Raw genomic sequence first — 20,420 nt, 5'->3', positions numbered from 1 at the left:
TTAGGGCTCGTTCCCACTGAGCGCGTCACGCGTCGCGTCACCAGCGTGAGCCAATCAAAACATCCCATTGTGGCTGCGTTCGGAAACATCACCCGAGTGCCCCCGGGTATCATTTTATCCTTGTTGTTCACCGAATGTTAAACAAGGATAAAATGATACCCGGGTACACTCGGGTGATGTTTCCGAACGCAGTCTGTAATAACACAGAAAACATGTTATTACAATGGGATGTTTTGATTGGCTCACGCTGGTTGACGCGACGCGTGACGCGCTCAGTGGGAACGAGCCCTTAGGCTAATATTACATTTGTCGTACGACAAATTTTTTAAGCACATTGATTGGCTGCGGGATAGAAAGTTTCTAAAGATTCAAAAAATTATTATCCCGCAGCCAATCAATGTGCTTAAAAAATTTGTCGTACGACAAATGTAATATCGGCCTTACATTTTAAAAATGTCAGACGGTCGTTTCATTGGCCGAACGGAATTTTAAAACGACCTAAGACCATTTAAATATAAGAACTTTAAATATAAGAACAAGCTATTGGCGTTTTCGACCAATCACAGAATGATTTCTTCAGAAAAATGGCTGCGATTGGTCGATAAATTAGTCTAGTAAACTACCCTCGAGGTCGATCAAACCTGATCAAACCTGACCATTCGAAAACGCCATATGAATATCGGTCTTTACCCTTTTATAGAATTTTCGAACGCATCCAGGATTACAGGCAAATTTTGAATTGACATTTCAATGAAATAATTTTCTTTAAATTTTTCGATTGTTTTTCTTTGTTTTTTTTTTTTTTTTTTCTCTTCGTATTTGTTTTCTACTTATTTAATGCCACTATAATTCACGAAGGAGAAAAAACAATTTTTTTCACTCTTTTAAGGTTATTCGTGGAACCTTCGGGTTTCGGGGTTGTCCCGAAATATATACAAACGATCTTTATTGATCCTTATCGAATGAAGAAACGTATACATGTATATGTAATCAATTGATCAGTGAGTGTCCGGTACTTTGTGTCTTCTAAATGCTTCTCAACTTGGACTCTTAATCAAACCGGTCTTCCTGCTTGACAAATATTGCTTTGCGTGGTAAGAAAGAGGATAAAAATCAGTAATTATAAATTTAAGTAATTTAACCTAAAAGTCCAAATTGCAAATTGTCATGAATTGAGTTTAAGAGGTTTATAACGCAACTATTTATACCGTTGCCTAATACATTCCGTTGTACAGTGTTAATTAGGTATATCGTATCGAATACGTTAATTTCCGACAATACAACGTGTTTTAAAACGTAGCGATAATTTTAATTGACATAACACGATGGAAGACAAACCTACATCAACCGAATTTACTCCGAGGGCGTATCAAATAGATCTCTATGAAAAAGCAGTGCAAAATAATACCATTGTTTACCTGCCAACTGGTGCAGGCAAGACATACATAGCTATTATGCTCTTGAAACATTTAAGCGCTGATGTACGCAAGTATGTATCTTGGTGTAAAAGTATTTTTTTCTAATCTTCCTAACAGTGTATGTTTCTATATTTATTTTTTTAATGTATAAATCAATAATATGTATCTGATTGTTTGGAAATGTTAAAGTTTCTTTTATTTCTAGGCCCTATAATCAAGATGGAAAGCGTAGCATATTTGCCGTAAATACAGTAGCATTGGTGCTCCAACAGTCGGACTATATAAATAGACATACGGATTTAATTTGTAAAGGTTATAGTGGAGATATGCAAGTGGATTATTGGAAGGAAGAACAGTGGTTAGCTGAATTAGAAGCAAACCAAGTACTAGATTTATGTTATTGATAGTTTTGATTTTGTTATAAAATGATAGTTATTAGAACATGATTTTCTAATTCATTCAGGTTTTGGTAATGACATCGCAAATTTTGGTGGATATACTTAATCATGGGTATATGAAATTAGAAAAAATAAACCTAATTATATTTGACGAGTGTCACAGAGCTGTATGCAATCACCCCATGAGACAGATTATGCAACGATTTGAAGGCTGTCCTAAGGATAAGCAACCACGTGTCTTAGCTATGTCGGCAACATTATTAAATGCCAACATAAAATTGGACAAAATTGAATCTACAATCAGGGTGAATAGAATCATAGTATTATTATAGTCATTATTATCAATAATCTTTACTTATACAATTTTCAGAGTTTAAAATTTTTCACATTTTCTAGTCTTTAGAGATAACATTCCATTCAAAGATAGCAACTGTAGAGTCAACAGATTCTATCCAAGGATATTGTACAAACCCAAAAGAAAATATTATCATGTATACGAAATATTCAACTTGTGAGGTAATTGAAAAAGTTACTAAAATAATAGAGGAGACTACAGAAATATTGAAAAATATAAATTTAAATCTCGACGATTTGTATAAAGAATCTAGTCCGCAAATGCGACCTAAAACAAAATCTTCTAAACTAATGGCTATCATGAAAGACATAGAATCGACTACTTCGCACACAGGTAATTAAATTCACTTGTATGTATATTGGAATGTATAGTGAAAGTTTAATGCATTATTAATTTTTGTACGCATGACTTAATGTTAGACATTTAATAGACACTGAATGTATGAAATAATTTCTATTGTAGGTATATATGGTGGTAGCAAATCAGCTTTATTACATTTGATTCAATTAGAAAGCTTAAGAAAATATTCTACCGAGTTGGTAAGTAGTATTTTAAAATTATGATTAAAATCTATTATTCTGAGTGTGACATGTGTACACAAAATATAAAATCTTTGATTTTTTTTAATTTTAAGACTTATTGAACATATTTTAGATAATGGACAATGTTTTGGATTATATGATTGCACAAATAATTATGATAAGAAAATTGTTTGACAATAAGATGAAAGGTCACACGGAATTAGAACAGCTGCACAAGTTAGTATAAAAAAGTTCAAATTTTTATCAAGCCATAACAATTTACTATTTATGATATTATATATTTTTATTAATGAGTAATTTAAATTTTCAGCTTTACATCCGACCAAATTCACAAATTATTTGAAATATTAGTAACATCTAATCATAAACTATTAAGTGGTCAAAAATTCTGCTGCATTATTTTTGTGAAGGAAAGATTTATGACACAAGTGATATATCATATTTTAAAAGTAAGTATTTTTTCCTTATATCTTTGATATTAGTACTCATTAACATTGCAAAAGCTTACAATTATTCCTTAAAAAATTACCATATTTTTTAAAATTCAAACAATAATTATAGCTGCAATTAAAAAGATATAAATTTAATATTTACAATATATTTATAATTTATATTATTATTATTTCAGACGCTATCAAAACTCGATAAACAATATGATTTCCTTTCGCCCGATTATATAATCGGATTTCAGAATAGTCCTTACAAATATAGTAGAGAGGTCGCATGTATCGCAAAATGGAATAAGGAAGTATTGCAAAGGTGAAATTTAATTTTTTGCATATTGTATATTTTTGTATTAATAGGGATTATGGTAATTTTTTCTTATAAATAATTATTATAAACAAAACAATAATTAATATTCATTCACATATAATCTATATACACATTAAAATATAATTGAAATATTTCAATCAAATAATATAAATCATATCAGTATATTTTGTAGACTTTAATAATTAGGTCCATAAAAAATTGTTTTTTCTTTGTATATGTGTCATACAGTCATAAATATGCTTTGAATAATTTAGTAATCAATATAAATGCATTTTTGCAGATTTAAAACCGGGTCGTCAAATTGTATTGTAGCGACTGATATTGTTGATGAAGGTATCGATGTGCCAAATTGCACATTGATAATACGATACGATATGCCAATGGATTTCAGAGGATATGTTCAAAGTAAGGGTCGAGCACGTCACAGTTCAAGTAATTATGTCGTTTTAATGCCGAAAGATGATGTCGCTTTTCTTCAAAGATATAAAAATTACATACATACAGAATCTCAGTTAAAAAGGGTAAGCATTTCAACTTATTTAATAAGCAATCATTGATCCTCTTATTTAAAAATGAAAAAAAATCGTAAAATCGATTTAAAAATTATACAGTATTACCTTTATATATAATAACAGGATTTAGTGTATTTGAGAGAAAGAGAGAGAGAGAGAGAGAATACACGATATATATTTATATCAAAAATATACATGCATACATATAAATATATTTCTTGTTTTAATTTTGGAAAAAAAATATTGATCTTGAAAGTTCTATATAGAGAAAAAAATTCTAGGCATTAAAAAATTATTTAAAAATATTTATAACTTGAAAGAATGCATTTCCATATTTATGATTATATAACTTTTTTCATCTTTCAACATTGAATTACATTGAATAAACATTATATTGTTAACATTTGATGATATACTAGAATGAGAGAGAGAGAGAGAAGCACATAATTTATATTACTTAGTTATATATAGTATTTTTAATAATGAAATATGTATTGTGTGCGTTTGTCGCATGTATACATGATAATGTAATTTGTTATTTTAAGTTAAAAAAGAAAGCATCTTTTAAAATATTAATCATAACAAATTAATATGAAACAAGAATGAATCAATAACATTAATTTATGTGTTTTTATTGTTATTAGAGTTTGATGGGGCAAAGTGAATTACGTATGTTGCCTACTGATAATGATATTTCAAGCCATCTATATGCAAGTGAGATCAAACCATATGTAGTGAAACAAAATAATATTATTGAAAGTTGTATAACAGAAATATCCGCGATCAATGTGGTAAATATGTATTGCAATACTCTAATGAAATCCAAGTTCGTTCATCTGGTGCCTATTTGGAAATTATATAAAATGGAAAATAATGTTGGGGTATTGTTTAAGGTATATTTTTCTGGTTTATATATATATATATATTCTTCACTATTATTCTCACAACATATATAAATATATTTATATATTTATTGTATAAACTTGATAGATTTCTCTTAAACTACCAAGCATATCGCCAGTAAAAACCGAAGTTTTCGGCGATTTTATGAAAACTATAGATAGCGCTAAACGATCTGCCGCTATGAAAACTTGCATAAAATTGCACCAACTAGGTGCATTAACGGACAAGCTATTACCCGCAACTGGAAACGCAGTCTTACAAAATTTGAACCATTTGTTTCCAAACTGGATAGATGAAGACGATTATTTGCCTGGCACGTATAAGAGAAAGCGAGGACATAGACTAGAGGCAAGTTTAGAGGCGACATTATATCTAATAGAATGAGATCACACACATGAATTTTGTTTTTGCTTAAAAGTAATTAATATAATATAAATAATATATATATATATATATATATATATATATATATATATATATATATATATATAGAAATTATTTTTTATATGTAGACACCACACACACACAGACATATATATATATATGTATATACATACCAACTTATAAAAATATTCTTGAACAGTATCCGATGGCATTGTATAGCGCATTCCCGAATTCTTCGTCAGAGACATTGCATCTTCATACTCTTAATTGTACTCCTGCATATTCTATGACAAGTTTTGATAATAGACGTATAATTTTTTACAAGTTACTGAATGATAAGAGTGGTTTTGGTATTCTTTCCACAAAGAGTATGCCAAAGGTAAAAACATTTATAAGAATATAAAAGTATTAATTTAAAATTACATACACATCAATGTATTTCTTTTCATAATTTGTTAGATACCTTCCTTTCCAATTTTTATGAAGGATGGCCAATTAGATGTTGACATAAATTTCAATTATGCAACAATGACACTTAATAATATAGATATTGAATTGCTCAAAAGATTTCACTTTCTATTGTTTAATGAAATTATAACTGTTATTAAAAGCTTTATGCTGTTTGATAACGAAAATCTTGAAAACTCGTTTCTAATTGTTCCATGTAAGTAAATATAATTAAAATATAAATTGATATACATAATATAATCTGGAACATTGTAAATTTACATGTTAACAATTTATAATTTCCATATTAAATCAATATATGTACATCAACACTGATAAGAGAAATATTTTCTCAATATTTTAGTGAATGACAAACAAGAGATAAATTGGGACGTTGTGAGAACATATCAACAAATAGAACGAATTATGCCATCTAAGCCTTTTCACTTCAAAACTAGTGATTACGAATTGGCATTAGTCACTCCAACTTATAGAGGATCAACAAATGTCTATATAGTTACGCGAGTATGCGATGATCTTACACCCGAATCGTGCTTCCCTAATGAAGATTTCGAAACATTTACGCATTATTACAAAGAAAAACATGGTTTAACTATAGAGAATCTGCAACAATCAATGTTGGAAGTGAAACCGATACCAGTCAAAATTAACTACATAACACCAAGGTAAAATAATGCGTTTGTGCCGTTTGCATAATTTAATCGACTTAATAAAATTTGTAGGAAATTGCACGATGGACCAAAATCTAAGAAAACGGATGACACAGTGGAAGATCTTCAGGAACACTTGATCCCAGAATTATGTTGGAAAATAAACTTTCCAGCTTTATACTGGTTAAAAGCGACCACGTTACCTTCCATTCTTCATAGAATTTCTCAACTCTTAATCGCAGAAGACTTGAGAGTAGTTATCGCAAGAGAAACTGATTTAGGATCTCCAAATTTAGAAGAACGGTCTCCTTTCACATTGGAAAAAGATAGCGTGAAATTAATAGAACAGGAACTTAGTAATGAATCAGATTTAATGATGGATGATATAGTCGAAATAACGCAATCGGATCTAAATATGTTTGAGTTAAGCGGTATGTAGATAATGTTTTACCTACATATATTCTAGAATATTATTGCGTGGATCGAGATATCGATGATGCGGAACACAACCAACACGCGTCACCCCGCAAATCTCTTATGCGCGAAATACAATAACACACTTAGAAATACAACTTTAATATTAATAGAAAATACATATAAAACAAGAATCGTAATTAAAATACGTGCAATTGATATGACAGCGCGAATCAGACTTTCTCGTTGTTTACTAACAACCTTTTGATAACGCAAACCGAAAAACGATGAAAATTTGAGTGCTTTCCAAAATATCTCGAATACCGCGCAATCCAGGGATATAACTATATATATAGTTATTTATATTTATATATTTATATTTTTATATATTTATATATTTATATTTATATATATATTTATTTATATATATATTTATAGATAAAAAAATTATGTGATACGATTAATCTTATTCATTACAACATTTATATTTTTATAAAGCTTATTTTCATAAGTTTTAATAATCCTAAAATATACAGATTATAGTTCCTCGAATGACAAAGAGCCTCAGGATTTATATCGTAATATGGAACAAGTTCAAATGATCGATATTCAATATTATAATCATTTTATATCTACAAATGGTGACGATAGTATTCAGGTGAGCAAAATATAGTGATACATATTGCGATTATACATATATACATCTTTTAAATATTAATTAAATATTAATATTTTTATAAAATAGAAAAATACAAACAAAGGCCATATCAGTCGCCACACTATGAGACCGACAGTATCAGTGCCATCATTGGACATTCTTGTGTCGTCTGATAATCTTTTTTTTTCTCATGGTCCTAATGCGGTAGAAATCATGCATGTGAGCAAAGTTATTATTTCTCGTCATGAGCGTCAAGAGAGTAATAATAATTAGATACAAATAATTTACTCAAAAGTATCCAAATCTGCAAAAAATTATTTGATTTTAGGCACTGACTACTAAATTAGGCAACGATATGTTCGACTTGGAACGATTGGAGACTCTAGGCGATTCTTACTTGAAGTTTATTACATCGTTATTTTTATATCATAAATTCCCGGCATTTAACGAGGGTCAATTAACGGCATTGAAGGGAAAAATCATTGGTAATCGGAATCTCTATTATTGCGGCAATAAGAAGAATATTCCCGGCCGTATAAAAAACGACGCTTTTATACCTACGAGCAATTTCATCGCGCCTGCGTACACGGTATTACGTCCGTTGCAAAAGATATTGTTGGATGAATCGGTGGCGCCAAATGTATTATACGAACTGCGAATACCGGAAGAGGAGAAATTCACCGGATATATAAGCGAAGATACGAAAATTACGATGCAGCAGATAGTAATGAACTGGGATAAGGAAGACACGCAAACTGGTTACGAACATTATCTCGGTGTCCAAATTTTGTCTGATAAGACCATAGCGGATTCGGTAGAGGCACTGATTGGTGTTTATCTCAAGGTAAACGATTATGTACAATATTATATTGATTTAAATTGTCTTTGACACTTGAATTTGACATTCGAATACAAATAAAACGTAAACAAATGAATGTTAAATAAATAGCCCTACAAGAATCAACTATACAAAGTATTAAAATGATATTTTCTTTGATATTAGAGCAACGGTATAAAAGGTGCCGCAAAACTGCTCAAATGGTTCGGCATATTACCAGATGTTCAGATCGACGAATTACTGTATAGTAATCCATTAGATCCTTTAATAAATTCTGGGAATCCCAACAGCTACATGCCATGGGCCAATGACATGGAAATTAAGATCGGCTATAAGTTTAATAACCGAGCGTTTTTGTTACAGGTAATCTTTTAATCTGCTAAAAAGAATAACTGCGTATATGCAAACTCTTATATTATTATTTATATTTATTTATTATCATGTATATTTATTTAATCAATCCAAAGTTTCTCTTCTTTACATGTTTAATTTATCAACATATTTTTTTCTTTATATATTTACAACATACAATATAAAATTATGATATTATCTATTTCATTTCAGGCATTCACTCATCCATCCTACACGCCAAATGGAATAACCGAGTGTTATCAAAGATTAGAATTTCTAGGAGACGCTATTTTAGGTAAATATAAAACTTATTTGACAAAATTCAAATATTCGTACGCAACATGAGATGTGACGAGAAATATAAAATATTTACACACATCTTTCTCGATTCTTTTAAATTGAAATTGCAGTGACAAAAATACATAAATTTCATCTCCGTTTTAATGGTTCTAGATTTTTTGATTACATGTTACATTTATGAAACTTGCGGAAATTTAAGTCCCGGCGATCTTACCGACTTGAGATCTGCTCTCGTCAACAATATAACATTTGCTTGCTTAGCAGTACGGTATGGTCTAGATACCGCTTTACTGTCCTACGCTCCAAAATTGCACGAAGCGATCGATCGCTTTGTAAAGTTCCAACAAGAACGAAATTACGTAGTTAACGACGAGGTATGCGAGCGAATATGAATTTTAAAATGAAAAATATAATGTACTTTATATATATACATTTTTTCTTAATATAGCTGCTGTGGGTATTACTCGAAGAGGAAGAATGTAACCTGGCAGAATATGTTGATGTTCCGAAAGTTCTTGGAGATTTATTCGAGTCTTTGATTGGGGCTATCTATCTTGATAGTGGCAAGAATCTTACAAAAGTTTGGGAAATCGTATATTCTTTTATACATAAGGAAATCGGTAAGATTAATGTATAAATAATATTATGATACTAATTAGCAGTAATAATCTGATTCGATAAAAAGTACCCAAGTAAGAGAATAAGAGATATTCGATCGAGATCAAATAGATTTATTTATCTTCATTATATTCATTAATATATCTATTTGATTTGACTTGTTAGAGTTGGATCTTGGTGAAAATGAAGTATAATCGTGTTTATTTTACAGATAAATTTAGCAAAAACACACCTAAACATCCGGTACGACTAATACATGAAAATACAGATGCACGTCCCAAGTTTCTGTAAGTTTTTAATCAATTGTATGTTTTTATGTCTTTATGTGTTTATTACTTTACATTCACACACACACACACATATGTACATATATATCTATAAAATTGCAGGGATGCAGTATTGATCGAAGGTACCGATACGATTATGGTACCTTTGAAAATAACTATTGCAGGTAAAGAGAAACTCTTTCATGGTTTTGGAGCTAATAAAAAGCAAGCTAAATGTGCTGCTGCTAAACAAGCATTAAAAAAACTACAACTTGAAAAATAAATTTTCCAATTTAATTGTTTTATATAGCATACATATATACATATATATACATATGTACATGTTTGTACATATGTATATATATGTATGAATGTGTGCATGCATGTATGTTTGTATTTTGTATAAAAATTTATAGACATATGTCGAGCAAATATTTTTTTTTATGCTCGACGTATTTGATAATTATATTATAATGTTGTTTTGATGGCACGAGCTTCCAGATTATCATTAATATGATAAATTTATGTAAATACTTTTTTTATTAGTTTTCCTATTAATATACTAATTGGCTGCATAATTTGACTCCAATACATACTTTTATATTGCATAGATTATATATAATGAAAATTCTCTTCAAAAGATATATAATATTCCATTTTCAACATTTGATAACAAATAATTATAAACTTTTTTTACATCAACTTAACAACGTGCCAGATTAAATGCAAACATAAGAGATTTCTAAATAATGCAAACAAGAGAGAGATTTCTGAAAAAATATATTCTATATATTTTTTTTCTAAAATAAAGATCTATGTTAAAAAATCAATTACGATTTCTTATAATATTGTGTAGCGACTTAGAATTTACTTTATATGCATTTTTTAAATAAAATATGTACATTAAATCAGTAATTTCTGAAAAAAATGATTGTTTTTTATAATTAAAGATATGCCTAAAAGATTATTACATTAAATACGAAATTTGTATTTTAAATATAGAGCATTGAATTATAGAATATTACATTTGTAAAAACATGAAAAGTGATATAAATTGATGAAATATAGATAAAAATATACATTATTAAAATAAGGTTACGTTATTATTAAGTTTTATATTTGTTATATTGCCATATTTGTATCTACAAATGTTTTCCATATGTAACTGCTTTGAAAAGAAAATAAACGCAAAAAAAAAAACAATTGTACAATTTAATTTTCAGTTTTCCTTTTCTTTAAGGAAGGTCGATCAAAAACTTGTTTCATCCCGGCCGCTTGATTATTGTGGAACTTTAGATTTTGCGCAGTCTCCGATATCCAAGGTGAATCGAATTGCGTGGTGTCTTGATCAACCAAATGAGTATACTTGGTTCTACCGCTGCGTCCAAAATTCTTTACTTGCATGACTTTAGGTAAAATCGTTTTGTCAAAGTGATCCTCTAAAGTTGCGCCGGAGAAATCGCGTTTAAATATGGAATCGTCTTTATCCAAGTAGAAGGCGCCACGATGATAGTATTTCTGCAAAAATTTGTACTTCCCTTTCGCCGCTTTATTAGTAATCATTTTCGGATTCAATCGTGCCTCTTGTCTTCGTTCTTCCTCGGTCATATTCCGAATACGTTCGATCTCGAGACGTTCCTTCTCGAGTTGTTCCCTCTCTTCGCGATCTCGCTTGATTCTCTTCAGCTCGCGCAATTTCCAAGCTTCGTACTCTACCTCGTCATTCTCGTCGTCTGTGCAAACATCGTTCAATTTACTCTCTTGCTCGATGTTACCTTTGTTTCCCATTTGCGTCTCCTTCCGTACCGCCTCCTCCACCATTCTCAGGGTTTGTCTCTTTCGTTCTTCAGCTAGTTTTTTAATCTCAACCTCTGCTTGCTTTTGCCGCATTGCCTCCTTCTCCTTTTCCATCACCGTGATTCTATCCTTTTTGCGAACAAATACAGGTTTTAATCGCGGTCCAGTCTCTTCTTCGGAATCTGTATATTCCTCGTATTCCGAACTTTCCTCCGAACTTTGGCCCGATCTATCCTCCTCTTCGCCATGTATCAATTCTTCTTCCGTTTCCTTCTTGGATAGCACTCGTTGTTTTAGGGCTTCTCGTCGCTTCTCTATCTCTGAGTCTGACAATTCCTCGTCTTCGGACGAATCGGAGCTCTCTAATTTGATCCTCTCTCGCGTTCTATCCAATTCAATCTCAATGAACTCGGGCTCATGAATGTGTCTGTGTCTTTCTGTACGCACTTCTGTTGGCGTTTCCTTTTGCTGTCGCGTTAATCTTCGTAAACGCGGATCATCCTCGTCTCTGATTCTCGCGTGTGAATGCGCGGTAACATCCGTAACGGCTTCGTTGTCATCGTAACTCTTATGTACACGTTTCTCCAGAAAATCCTCCTCTTCCGACTCCTCATCTGAGCTTGCAGCCGCATAATCTGGTCGTTTACCAGAAACGTAGCGATGTACCTTTACCTTTTTCATCGACAATTCTCCTGTAAATGTAACACAATTCTTTAAAAGGACAGAAAAATTTAAACATAGATTATATATCTCAATTATATACTCATAAACATGAATAAAATTAGCTAAATATTCCTCAGCAAGACGAAAAAGTTCATATATATTAAGAATTACTTTTTCATCTTAAGCAATTGCTTTATATTTTCAATATTTGACTAAATATCATTATCGTCATTGTTATGACAAATGCTTATAATATAATCTACAATATAAATATATGCTTATAATATTAATCTACAATATAAAATATAATTTATATCAAATTATAATCTAAATAATTTAATTATAATGTAAATAATATTTATTATTATTATTTAATTATTATAATATTAATATTATTATAATTATTATAATATTTAATTATAATCTAAATAATTTTTGTTTCGCGATGCATTTGTACTTGACTTTAGAACTTAACCCTAACCTTTGTCATTTTTCACAGGTACAGCACCCGCCGTGCTTTGTATTCCCATCGGTGCGGGTGCTAAGGAATTATTCGTCACAAAGTAATCCATCATCATCTTGATAACGTTTGTTAATAAACTTTGTCTGTAGGTCTGTTTTTTATTCTCGCACTAGACTGAACTAGAATTAAAAATGCACAAGGACGACGCCACAGCTGATGTGCAGTATGTACGAAAACAATTCATGACACTCCAACCTACAACACTCTCTGACATTTCCTTTGGGCGATATTACATCTGTCGAATTTATCTAATAGCATTTTCGACTTGTCGGATTCAATCGCTCCGGGGTAGTTTACTAGACGTTATTGACCAATCACAGCCATTCTTTTGAAAAATGTAACCATATTCTTCAGAAGAATGACTGTGATTGGTCAATAACGTCTAGTAAATGTGACAGCCAATCGGCACGTGCGACAAAGCATGCATGTTGATGCTATTGGTCGATTTTTGACTAGACTATACGCATGTATATACTTTCATACGTATCGACCGTATCGTAATTCTGACGTATCGTAATCTCGAAGAAGAGATAATTGCAATGTGGCATTCTTGCGTCAAAAAAAATTTCTAACCTAAGATGTTGAGGAGCAAGCCACTATGTCATAGTAAAATTTGAGATTTCGCAACGAAAGCAAGAAACGCGCGTGTATTAATAATTATGTCTATATTCGGCGAATAAAGATGAACGTACCATTGATCATTTTTGGAATTTTCTATTTTCTGAACACCTTGTTTAGATTTTCCCATGCGTGGGACAACGACGAATTGGAGGTATTCGACGTGGTCGAGGAGGTCAATCAAAATTTTTACGATGTCTTGGGCGTTACACAGGTATTCTTCTACCACATATATTTTAACGTCGTCAAATGTCATTCAATGAATTTTACTAATATTGATGAATGTCTCTTTCTCACAGTCCGCGAATGCATCAGAGATCAAGAAGGCTTTTAGACGCTTATCGTTACAGCTACACCCGGATAAAAATCCGGCAGAGGATGCGGAACAACAATTTCGAAAGGTATATACTTTATAGTAACAAAGATGAGACATTAAAATTATTGAAGATATATATATATATGTTGACAGTTTTTATATTTTCCTCTTAGTTAGTCGCTGTTTATGACATTCTAAAAGATCCTGGGAAACGGCAAAAGTATGATAATGTACTCGTTAATGGTTTACCAAATTGGCGATCGGCGGTATATTACTATCGTCATGTTCGAAAAATGGGACTACTGGAAATGAGTGCTATTCTATTTACAGTTATTACAATAGGACAATATCTTGTAGCGTGGGCAGCATATTTCGAGAAACGATATACTTACGTAAATATATATGCATCTATCGGAAGATAAATTTTTCTTCCAAAAAGAAACGTTTTCTTTCTCTATGTCTGCTATGAAATGTTAACATCTGTCGTATTGATTACAGGAACAAGTTTTAGGTAGTAAACTTCAAAAGATGCAAAAGAAAAGCAGAAAGAGCAAAATGGATGTACCAGATTTGGCAGACATTTTGGAAAAAATTCCCACTCCAACCATATGGAATACTCTTCCATTTCAATTACCAAGATGGATAATAGGTTCAATAGTCGCTATACCTTCTACCATTCGTTTCATTGCTCAACTTTTGAAAGAAAGAAAGGAAAAGAAAAAGCAGGAGGAAGAGGAAGCATTGTAAGAGAATATATAACTTTCTGTATTTCTTATCTAATTTATTTTATCATTTGTGAAATTTTAAACATCTATTTTCCAGAGCACAGGAAAATGAGCAACCAGAACCAGAAATAACGTCGCGTGGTGTTAGGAAACGTCGGTCTGGTTTTACACCGCAAGAGAGGAATAGCAGCAATTTTAAAGAGCCCGTAAAGAAAGAGAGCTGTGATTACACGAATCACGTCAGTGAAAAGTCAACGATATCTGGTGGCTTGTGGACTGACAATGATATATTGGAGCTGATTAAGTATGTGAAAAAGTACCCTGGTGGAACTCCGGAACGATGGGAAAAAATCGCGAGCGTTATGAATCGCACTGTCGTGGAAGTTACACATATGGCTAAAAAAGTTATTATTTTGTTATATCAATTTTATTTTTATATATATAATAAGATGATTAGACGTTGAGAATCGATATACTTTACCATGTTAGGTAAAAGATGAAGGTTTGAAACCTGTTGAATCAATTGAGGAGGAAGTTGTTGCAGAAGAAAGACCAAAGAAGATTAAGACCCGTAGCGAAAATACAGTCAGCACCGTCGAGTGGAGTCAGGAACAGCAAAAGGCATTAGAGGCGGCTCTCACGAAACACCCCAAGGGTACCTCCGTAGATAGATGGGAAAAGATTGCAAATTGCGTCGAGGGCAAAACAAAAGTAAGAGATTTTATTTATCACATACTCTCCCTCTTCTTTGTGTAGTAGATATAGAAATTATCGCTTTTTTACAGGAAGAATGTCAAGTGCGCTATAGACAATTGGTAGAATTAGTGAAAAAAAAGCAACAATCTCAATAGTCCAATTTATATGAGATTCTGTTTTTCTCTCTGAAGATTTTGTATATTATACCACAAGCCAAGAAATAATATTTTATTGAACTATAACACAAATGCGGAAACAAAAAAGTGATATCGCCAAATATATATTGATTCTCATTTGGAAAACTAAATTTTCTACAAATTCTCTTATGGTGTTTCAATCGTGTTATATGTGTAATATATATATACATGCGTCCATAACACACAAAACTCGGTTTCATCATAATACAAACATAAATTTGAAATTAGAAGTAAGGGAAGAATAATTAAATGGGGAAATGTTTTTCCCTATTGTCACATCTTATTAAATGTTATCGAGAATGTATTTATTTATAATAAATTTAATAATTAATCAAGAGGGAAGACTGAGAATGTACAATCTTAAAACATTGCCCTCTTCTCCAAAAGACTGATTACTGGAGAATTTGTATTGTATTTTATCGAAGCAGATCTTTTTGAAATAATGAAAATTTAATATGAATAGTTATATACAACGTATATATTTACAAGTATGTACAGCATAAAGATACGTAAATTATTGTTTTTATAATTGCATTATTTATACATATGATTCAATGATTACATTACATTGTTCTGTTTTCTCATAAATTTATAATAAAATCGAGTCGTATAACATCTTCGCGATATTATAAATTGTCTTTATTCCTTGCTTTTTCTAATAATGAAACGAAATATTTTTTACATGTATATCAGAACAAGCTAGTATTATGTTACACAATAAACATAAAAAATAAAAATGTTTTCTGTCTCACAAAGTCTTGTCATTGTAGATGCACGCTGTTACTGTCATAAAAAAACATTACTTTCAACTAGAAACATATTTTTCCCTATGATTTTCGGAAAGATAAAATATGCAAGCAGAGGTAAAATCGTTATAACGCGGAACGATTTTTAGATAGATCGTAAGCAAATCTTTTAATTACGCCTCCTGCGAACTCGAGATATTCTCCACGCATTCGGTTCCTCATATTTATTGTAGAGCGGTTCTAGTCTCTGATTCTTCTTAAACTTGCTAAGCTTAGTCGGATCGCTAAACTTGAAGAATGCGGGCGCGAACTCCACCAACCACTTTGGATCAATGGTTGTCACTTCTCTCATGTATTCCTTAGTAGTCTGCACCAATTCATGATAGATGACCCATTCCGGTTGGCGATTGAACAACGCGCTACTCGGATGTATGTACACCACTTGGCTATCGACCAATGTTCTATATCCCTCTTGCGGATCCTTCTTCGCGGCATTTCTGAAAAATCCTGAACACACCGCCTTCTGTATGCGCACCGTATTTTTGCCGGCCGACACCACATCCAGTTTATGCCTGTCCATTATGCCTAGCAGTTGCTTGCGCACATCTTGGGCGCGCTTCAGCGTTCTGATCTGCACAAAGTTCTCGTAGCACCATGCATTACTCAGCTTATTATTTTTCCAAGAATTATAGACCGCCAATAAAGTCAAATGATCGCCCTCGGGTTGATTAAATTTGGCCTTCTTTTGATCGGCCAAAGCCTGCTTATCCTTTGGCCGATAAAAGACATTTTGAACGGATAGCATACTAACGATAGTCAAGATCTCGTCGGAACATTGGAGATGTACGCTCATGATTAACATCTTGGATAGATTCGGCTCGAGTGGAAATTCCGCCATTCGCCGACCCAGTCGCGTCAGTAGACCCTCGTTGTCAAGAGCGCTCAAGCTGTGCAACGACTCTAATGCCATAATCAGCGACTCCACCGGCGGCGCGTCCATAAAATCGAAATGTAAAAGATCATTGATACCCATAGTCTTCAGCTGCAACACGGTTGTAGCCAAATTTGTGCGTTGAATCTCCGGTACTGGCGTGGGCAACATCTCGTCTCTATAAGCCCGCTCGGTGTAAAGTCTGTAACACTTTCCGGGTCCGGTTCTGCCGGCACGGCCGCTGCGTTGCTTCGCTGCCGCTTGACTGATTGGAGTTACTATGAGACTATCCATGCCAGTCTTGGAATTGTAAACTTTTTGCTTAACAAAACCGGGATCAACGACATAATAGATGCCGTCGATCGTCAGACTAGTTTCGGCAATGTTTGTAGCGATGACAACCTTGCGCGAGCCGGGTGGTGCCGGCTCAAATATTCTGGTTTGCATCTCCGAAGGCAGAGCCGAATACACTGGAAGGATGATTAACTCTGGCACATCCGGACCTAATGACTTCATGCGCTCGTAAAGAATCTCGCAGGCTGTGTCGATCTCCTCCTGACCGGTGAGGAAAAGCAGAATGTCGCCCGGAGGTTCGCGTAAATGGATCTGCATAACAGTGATCAGCGCGGCGTCCAGATAATCTGTCTCTGGCTCTTTCGTGTACATCACCTCGACTTCGAACGTGCGTCCGGGAATGGTGAAGATGGGCGCTTCGAAAAAGTACTGCGAAAACTTGACCGCGTCCAAAGTTGCACTAGTAACGATTAGTTTGAGATCAGGCCGACGACCTACTGCCTGTTTCAGCAAACCGAATAACACGTCTGTGTGGATCGTGCGTTCATGCGCCTCGTCCAGCATGATCACTGAATACGTCTTCAAATCGAGATCCATCAAACACTCGCGCAGCAACATACCATCGGTCATGTATTTGATGCTGGTCTCTGGTCCGGTACAATCCTCGAAACGAATAGTATAGCCTACTTCCTGACCCAAGCAGCAGCCAAATTCCTCTGCTACTCTTTTGGCCACACTCATGGTTGCCACTCTTCTCGGCTGCGTGCAGCCGATCTTGCCGCGCGCGGTGAACCCGGCCTCCGCGAGGTATTGCGTTATTTGCGTCGTCTTGCCCGAGCCGGTCTCTCCGATGACGATCAGGATCTGATTGTCCGTTACCGCTTTCACTAAGTCATCGCGCAACTTATAGATTGGCAAACTCTGACGTTGCTCCAACAATGTCAGATTGGTCTTCTTACCGAACGAAGACTTCTTACCGCCTATCACGTGCTTCTTCCATTCGGGTAAATCTTGTGTTTGCAGTCCGATGCCGCGCATGTTCGCCGCCAGAGTACGGCTCTCTGCTTCCGGCAACGGATCTATCCAGTTCTTGTTCAGACCGGTAGGCACAGAGTCCATCTCTTGTTCGCGCTGCAGCATCTTCTGCTCTCTCCGTTCCTTCGCTAAGGCGCTCTGCATCATTGCTGCTTGCGCCAGCGATCCGTCCGGATTCTTCACTATTCGCACAGGGCTAAGGTCGCCCAATGCTCTACCATGACCATGCAGAAACGGTGGCTCCTCTTCAACGAGCTCGATCTCCACGTCTTCCTCTTCATCGTCTTCTCGCGGTAATATTCCGGTCTCCGTATCGAATTCCGGTAACTCATTCCTGTCGATGCACGACGCTGCCAACATCTGCTTAATTTCCCACTTCTCCGGCGATGACAAACGTTGTACACGCTTCCTCGAATATGTTTCGTCCTCATCGTAATTACCCTGTAGCTCTAACAAGGAAGTAGGCCTATCTGGATTACGCAGATGCTTCTCGTCCTCGTCCGCCTTTGCGATCGGCACCACGGGGTTCAGATCTTTACCGGTTTCTTGATCGACATCCTTCATACTTAGAGACACTTTTTGCCCACCAACGCTGAGAACTTTTACGAGGACTTTCTGACCCCTGGAGACTACATCGCTCGCGTTTGCTACTCGACCTTCTCTCCGTAATTGTGAAATGTGGACCAAGCCCTCCCATCTACGCCGCAGACCCTCCAACTGGACGAAACAGCCGAATGGCACGATGTTCGCGACCTTGCCCGCATAAATTTTACCCACTTCTGGTTCCACAGATAGCATCTCTTCAACAGATCCAGATCTAGATCTATCTGCATCGCGTTTCCTCGAGTATCTCGTATCTCTACCATCGCGGGACAATGATCTTCTGTGTTCGCGAGATACGGAACGTCTTCTGCGCGTGCTATCTCGAGATCTGTAATGGGTTCGAGATCTGGAACGCGATCTGTGCCGTCTTTCTTTACGGTTTGGCGATCTGGATCTGTGCCTTCTCCTGTCTCTCGATCTGCTTCTACTTCTACTTCTCTTTCCTCGTTTGCCTTTTTGTTCACTATTGTCAACCTTACTATTATTTCTTTCAGTATTCGAAGAATGCTTTTTATTGGACGGTGCAAATGCTTCTAAAGAAGCCATAACATCATTAACAATATCCTCATCTTTACCTTTATTAATATCGGAACATTGCGGATCATCGTTTGGTAATGCCAGTGCAGGAAATTTTAACGCCAGTTCATCCTGTTTATTCGTGAGTTTCGACAGCTTTTCGGTAGATGTTTTAGCAGGTTTCATATGCTGTATTATTCTAAGAAGATTAGCTATAAAGGAGTCTGAGAACTCGGCATTATTCTCGATCAATACTTTCTTGAATGCCGCAAACGTGTTGTTCTTTTCAGCCAGATGTATAATAAATTCAGCTAAATATTTGTAGTTCAATCCTAAATGATTTTCCAACTCTGTGCAGATTTTTGACACCAAGGATAGATGTTCCAATTTTGTAACCTCTTCCATCGTGTTTCTTTTTAGTAATAATTTTTGAATGCACGTGATTTATGATTTAACCATCTTCGGTTTATGATTCTGAAAATAGATGAAAAAGTAAAGAATGAAGAGTTTTATTGATTTTAATGTTGATAAAATAACGTTTTTTTAGTTACAACATTAAAACACACTGCAATATATTACCAGAAATAAAAAAATAATAGTTTACTTTGTTTTCCTTTATAGTTGGACGTCTCATGTACTGTTCATTTTTGCTTTCTTCAACGTTCAAATATAATTATCTATTATATCTAATATATATAAATACCTATTTCACTTCCTGCAACAAAATTATAGTAGTAACCACAAAAACGCACTCCACTCGATTGAACCGAACGTACTGGAATGGGTCATCCAAAATGGCCGCATTCAGCGGATTCAACCGCTAAGTAGCAATCGAATATGATTGGTTTCTACTTTCAGGTCCGACCAATCAGCGTCGAATTACATCGGAAAATCTAGTAATGTTGCCCAAC

General features: G+C 34.1%; 4 protein-coding genes across 7 annotated transcripts; 2 read left to right on the top strand and 2 right to left on the bottom strand.

Moving 5' to 3' along the window:
* The first annotated feature begins 791 nt into the window (after nucleotides 1–791).
* Nucleotides 792–10,679, top strand: Dcr-2 (Endoribonuclease Dcr-2). 2 transcript variants are annotated; one of them, XM_083081830.1, is made up of 25 exons: nucleotides 792–1,094; nucleotides 1,301–1,489; nucleotides 1,624–1,801; nucleotides 1,882–2,121; nucleotides 2,213–2,504; nucleotides 2,634–2,710; nucleotides 2,826–2,929; nucleotides 3,024–3,162; nucleotides 3,342–3,472; nucleotides 3,768–4,008; nucleotides 4,644–4,892; nucleotides 4,990–5,250; nucleotides 5,486–5,665; nucleotides 5,746–5,950; nucleotides 6,098–6,419; nucleotides 6,477–6,835; nucleotides 7,355–7,476; nucleotides 7,564–7,695; nucleotides 7,805–8,320; nucleotides 8,480–8,677; nucleotides 8,879–8,960; nucleotides 9,119–9,339; nucleotides 9,414–9,585; nucleotides 9,795–9,870; nucleotides 9,973–10,679. In XM_083081830.1, the coding sequence occupies exons 2-25, from the start codon at nucleotides 1,326–1,328 to the stop codon at nucleotides 10,130–10,132; spliced, it is 4,821 nt and encodes a 1,606-aa protein (XP_082937956.1). In that variant the 5' UTR covers nucleotides 792–1,094; nucleotides 1,301–1,325; the 3' UTR covers nucleotides 10,133–10,679. The 2 variants fall into 2 exon arrangements, with proteins under 2 accessions (XP_082937956.1, XP_082937955.1); XM_083081829.1 differs by having other exon boundaries at nucleotides 1,236–1,489.
* Nucleotides 10,680–10,939: 260 nt separating this feature from the next.
* On the bottom strand, nucleotides 10,940–13,043 carry Mfap1 (Microfibril-associated protein 1). The gene is made up of 2 exons (XM_083081834.1): nucleotides 12,791–13,043; nucleotides 10,940–12,338 (listed from the first exon to the last, which is right to left on the bottom strand). Exons 1-2 carry the CDS (start codon nucleotides 12,885–12,887, stop codon nucleotides 11,062–11,064), a joined length of 1,374 nt encoding a protein of 457 aa, XP_082937960.1. The 5' UTR covers nucleotides 12,888–13,043; the 3' UTR covers nucleotides 10,940–11,061.
* Nucleotides 13,044–13,355: 312 nt separating this feature from the next.
* LOC145961533 (dnaJ homolog subfamily C member 1) lies at nucleotides 13,356–15,721 on the top strand. The gene is made up of 7 exons (XM_083081835.1): nucleotides 13,356–13,664; nucleotides 13,750–13,851; nucleotides 13,940–14,158; nucleotides 14,265–14,509; nucleotides 14,589–14,895; nucleotides 14,981–15,202; nucleotides 15,277–15,721. Exons 1-7 carry the CDS (start codon nucleotides 13,515–13,517, stop codon nucleotides 15,340–15,342), a joined length of 1,311 nt encoding a protein of 436 aa, XP_082937961.1. The 5' UTR covers nucleotides 13,356–13,514; the 3' UTR covers nucleotides 15,343–15,721.
* Nucleotides 15,722–15,999: 278 nt separating this feature from the next.
* Nucleotides 16,000–20,318, bottom strand: Pea (ATP-dependent RNA helicase pea). 3 transcript variants are annotated; one of them, XM_083081833.1, is made up of 2 exons: nucleotides 20,213–20,318; nucleotides 16,000–19,983 (listed from the first exon to the last, which is right to left on the bottom strand). In XM_083081833.1, the coding sequence occupies exon 2, from the start codon at nucleotides 19,912–19,914 to the stop codon at nucleotides 16,300–16,302; it is 3,615 nt and encodes a 1,204-aa protein (XP_082937959.1). In that variant the 5' UTR covers nucleotides 19,915–19,983; nucleotides 20,213–20,318; the 3' UTR covers nucleotides 16,000–16,299. The 3 variants fall into 3 exon arrangements, with proteins under 3 accessions (XP_082937959.1, XP_082937958.1, XP_082937957.1); XM_083081832.1 differs by having other exon boundaries at nucleotides 20,089–20,298; XM_083081831.1 differs by having other exon boundaries at nucleotides 20,114–20,298.
* Nucleotides 20,319–20,420: the final 102 nt, after the last annotated feature.

The sequence above is a fragment of the Camponotus vicinus genome, unplaced genomic scaffold (assembly GCF_025532165.1).
Source record: "Camponotus vicinus isolate PSW18456_S1 unplaced genomic scaffold, iyCamVici1.0 SCAF_11, whole genome shotgun sequence".
Lineage (NCBI taxonomy): Eukaryota > Metazoa > Arthropoda > Insecta > Hymenoptera > Formicidae > Camponotus > Camponotus vicinus.
This window is presented reverse-complemented; position numbering and strand designations above follow the sequence as displayed.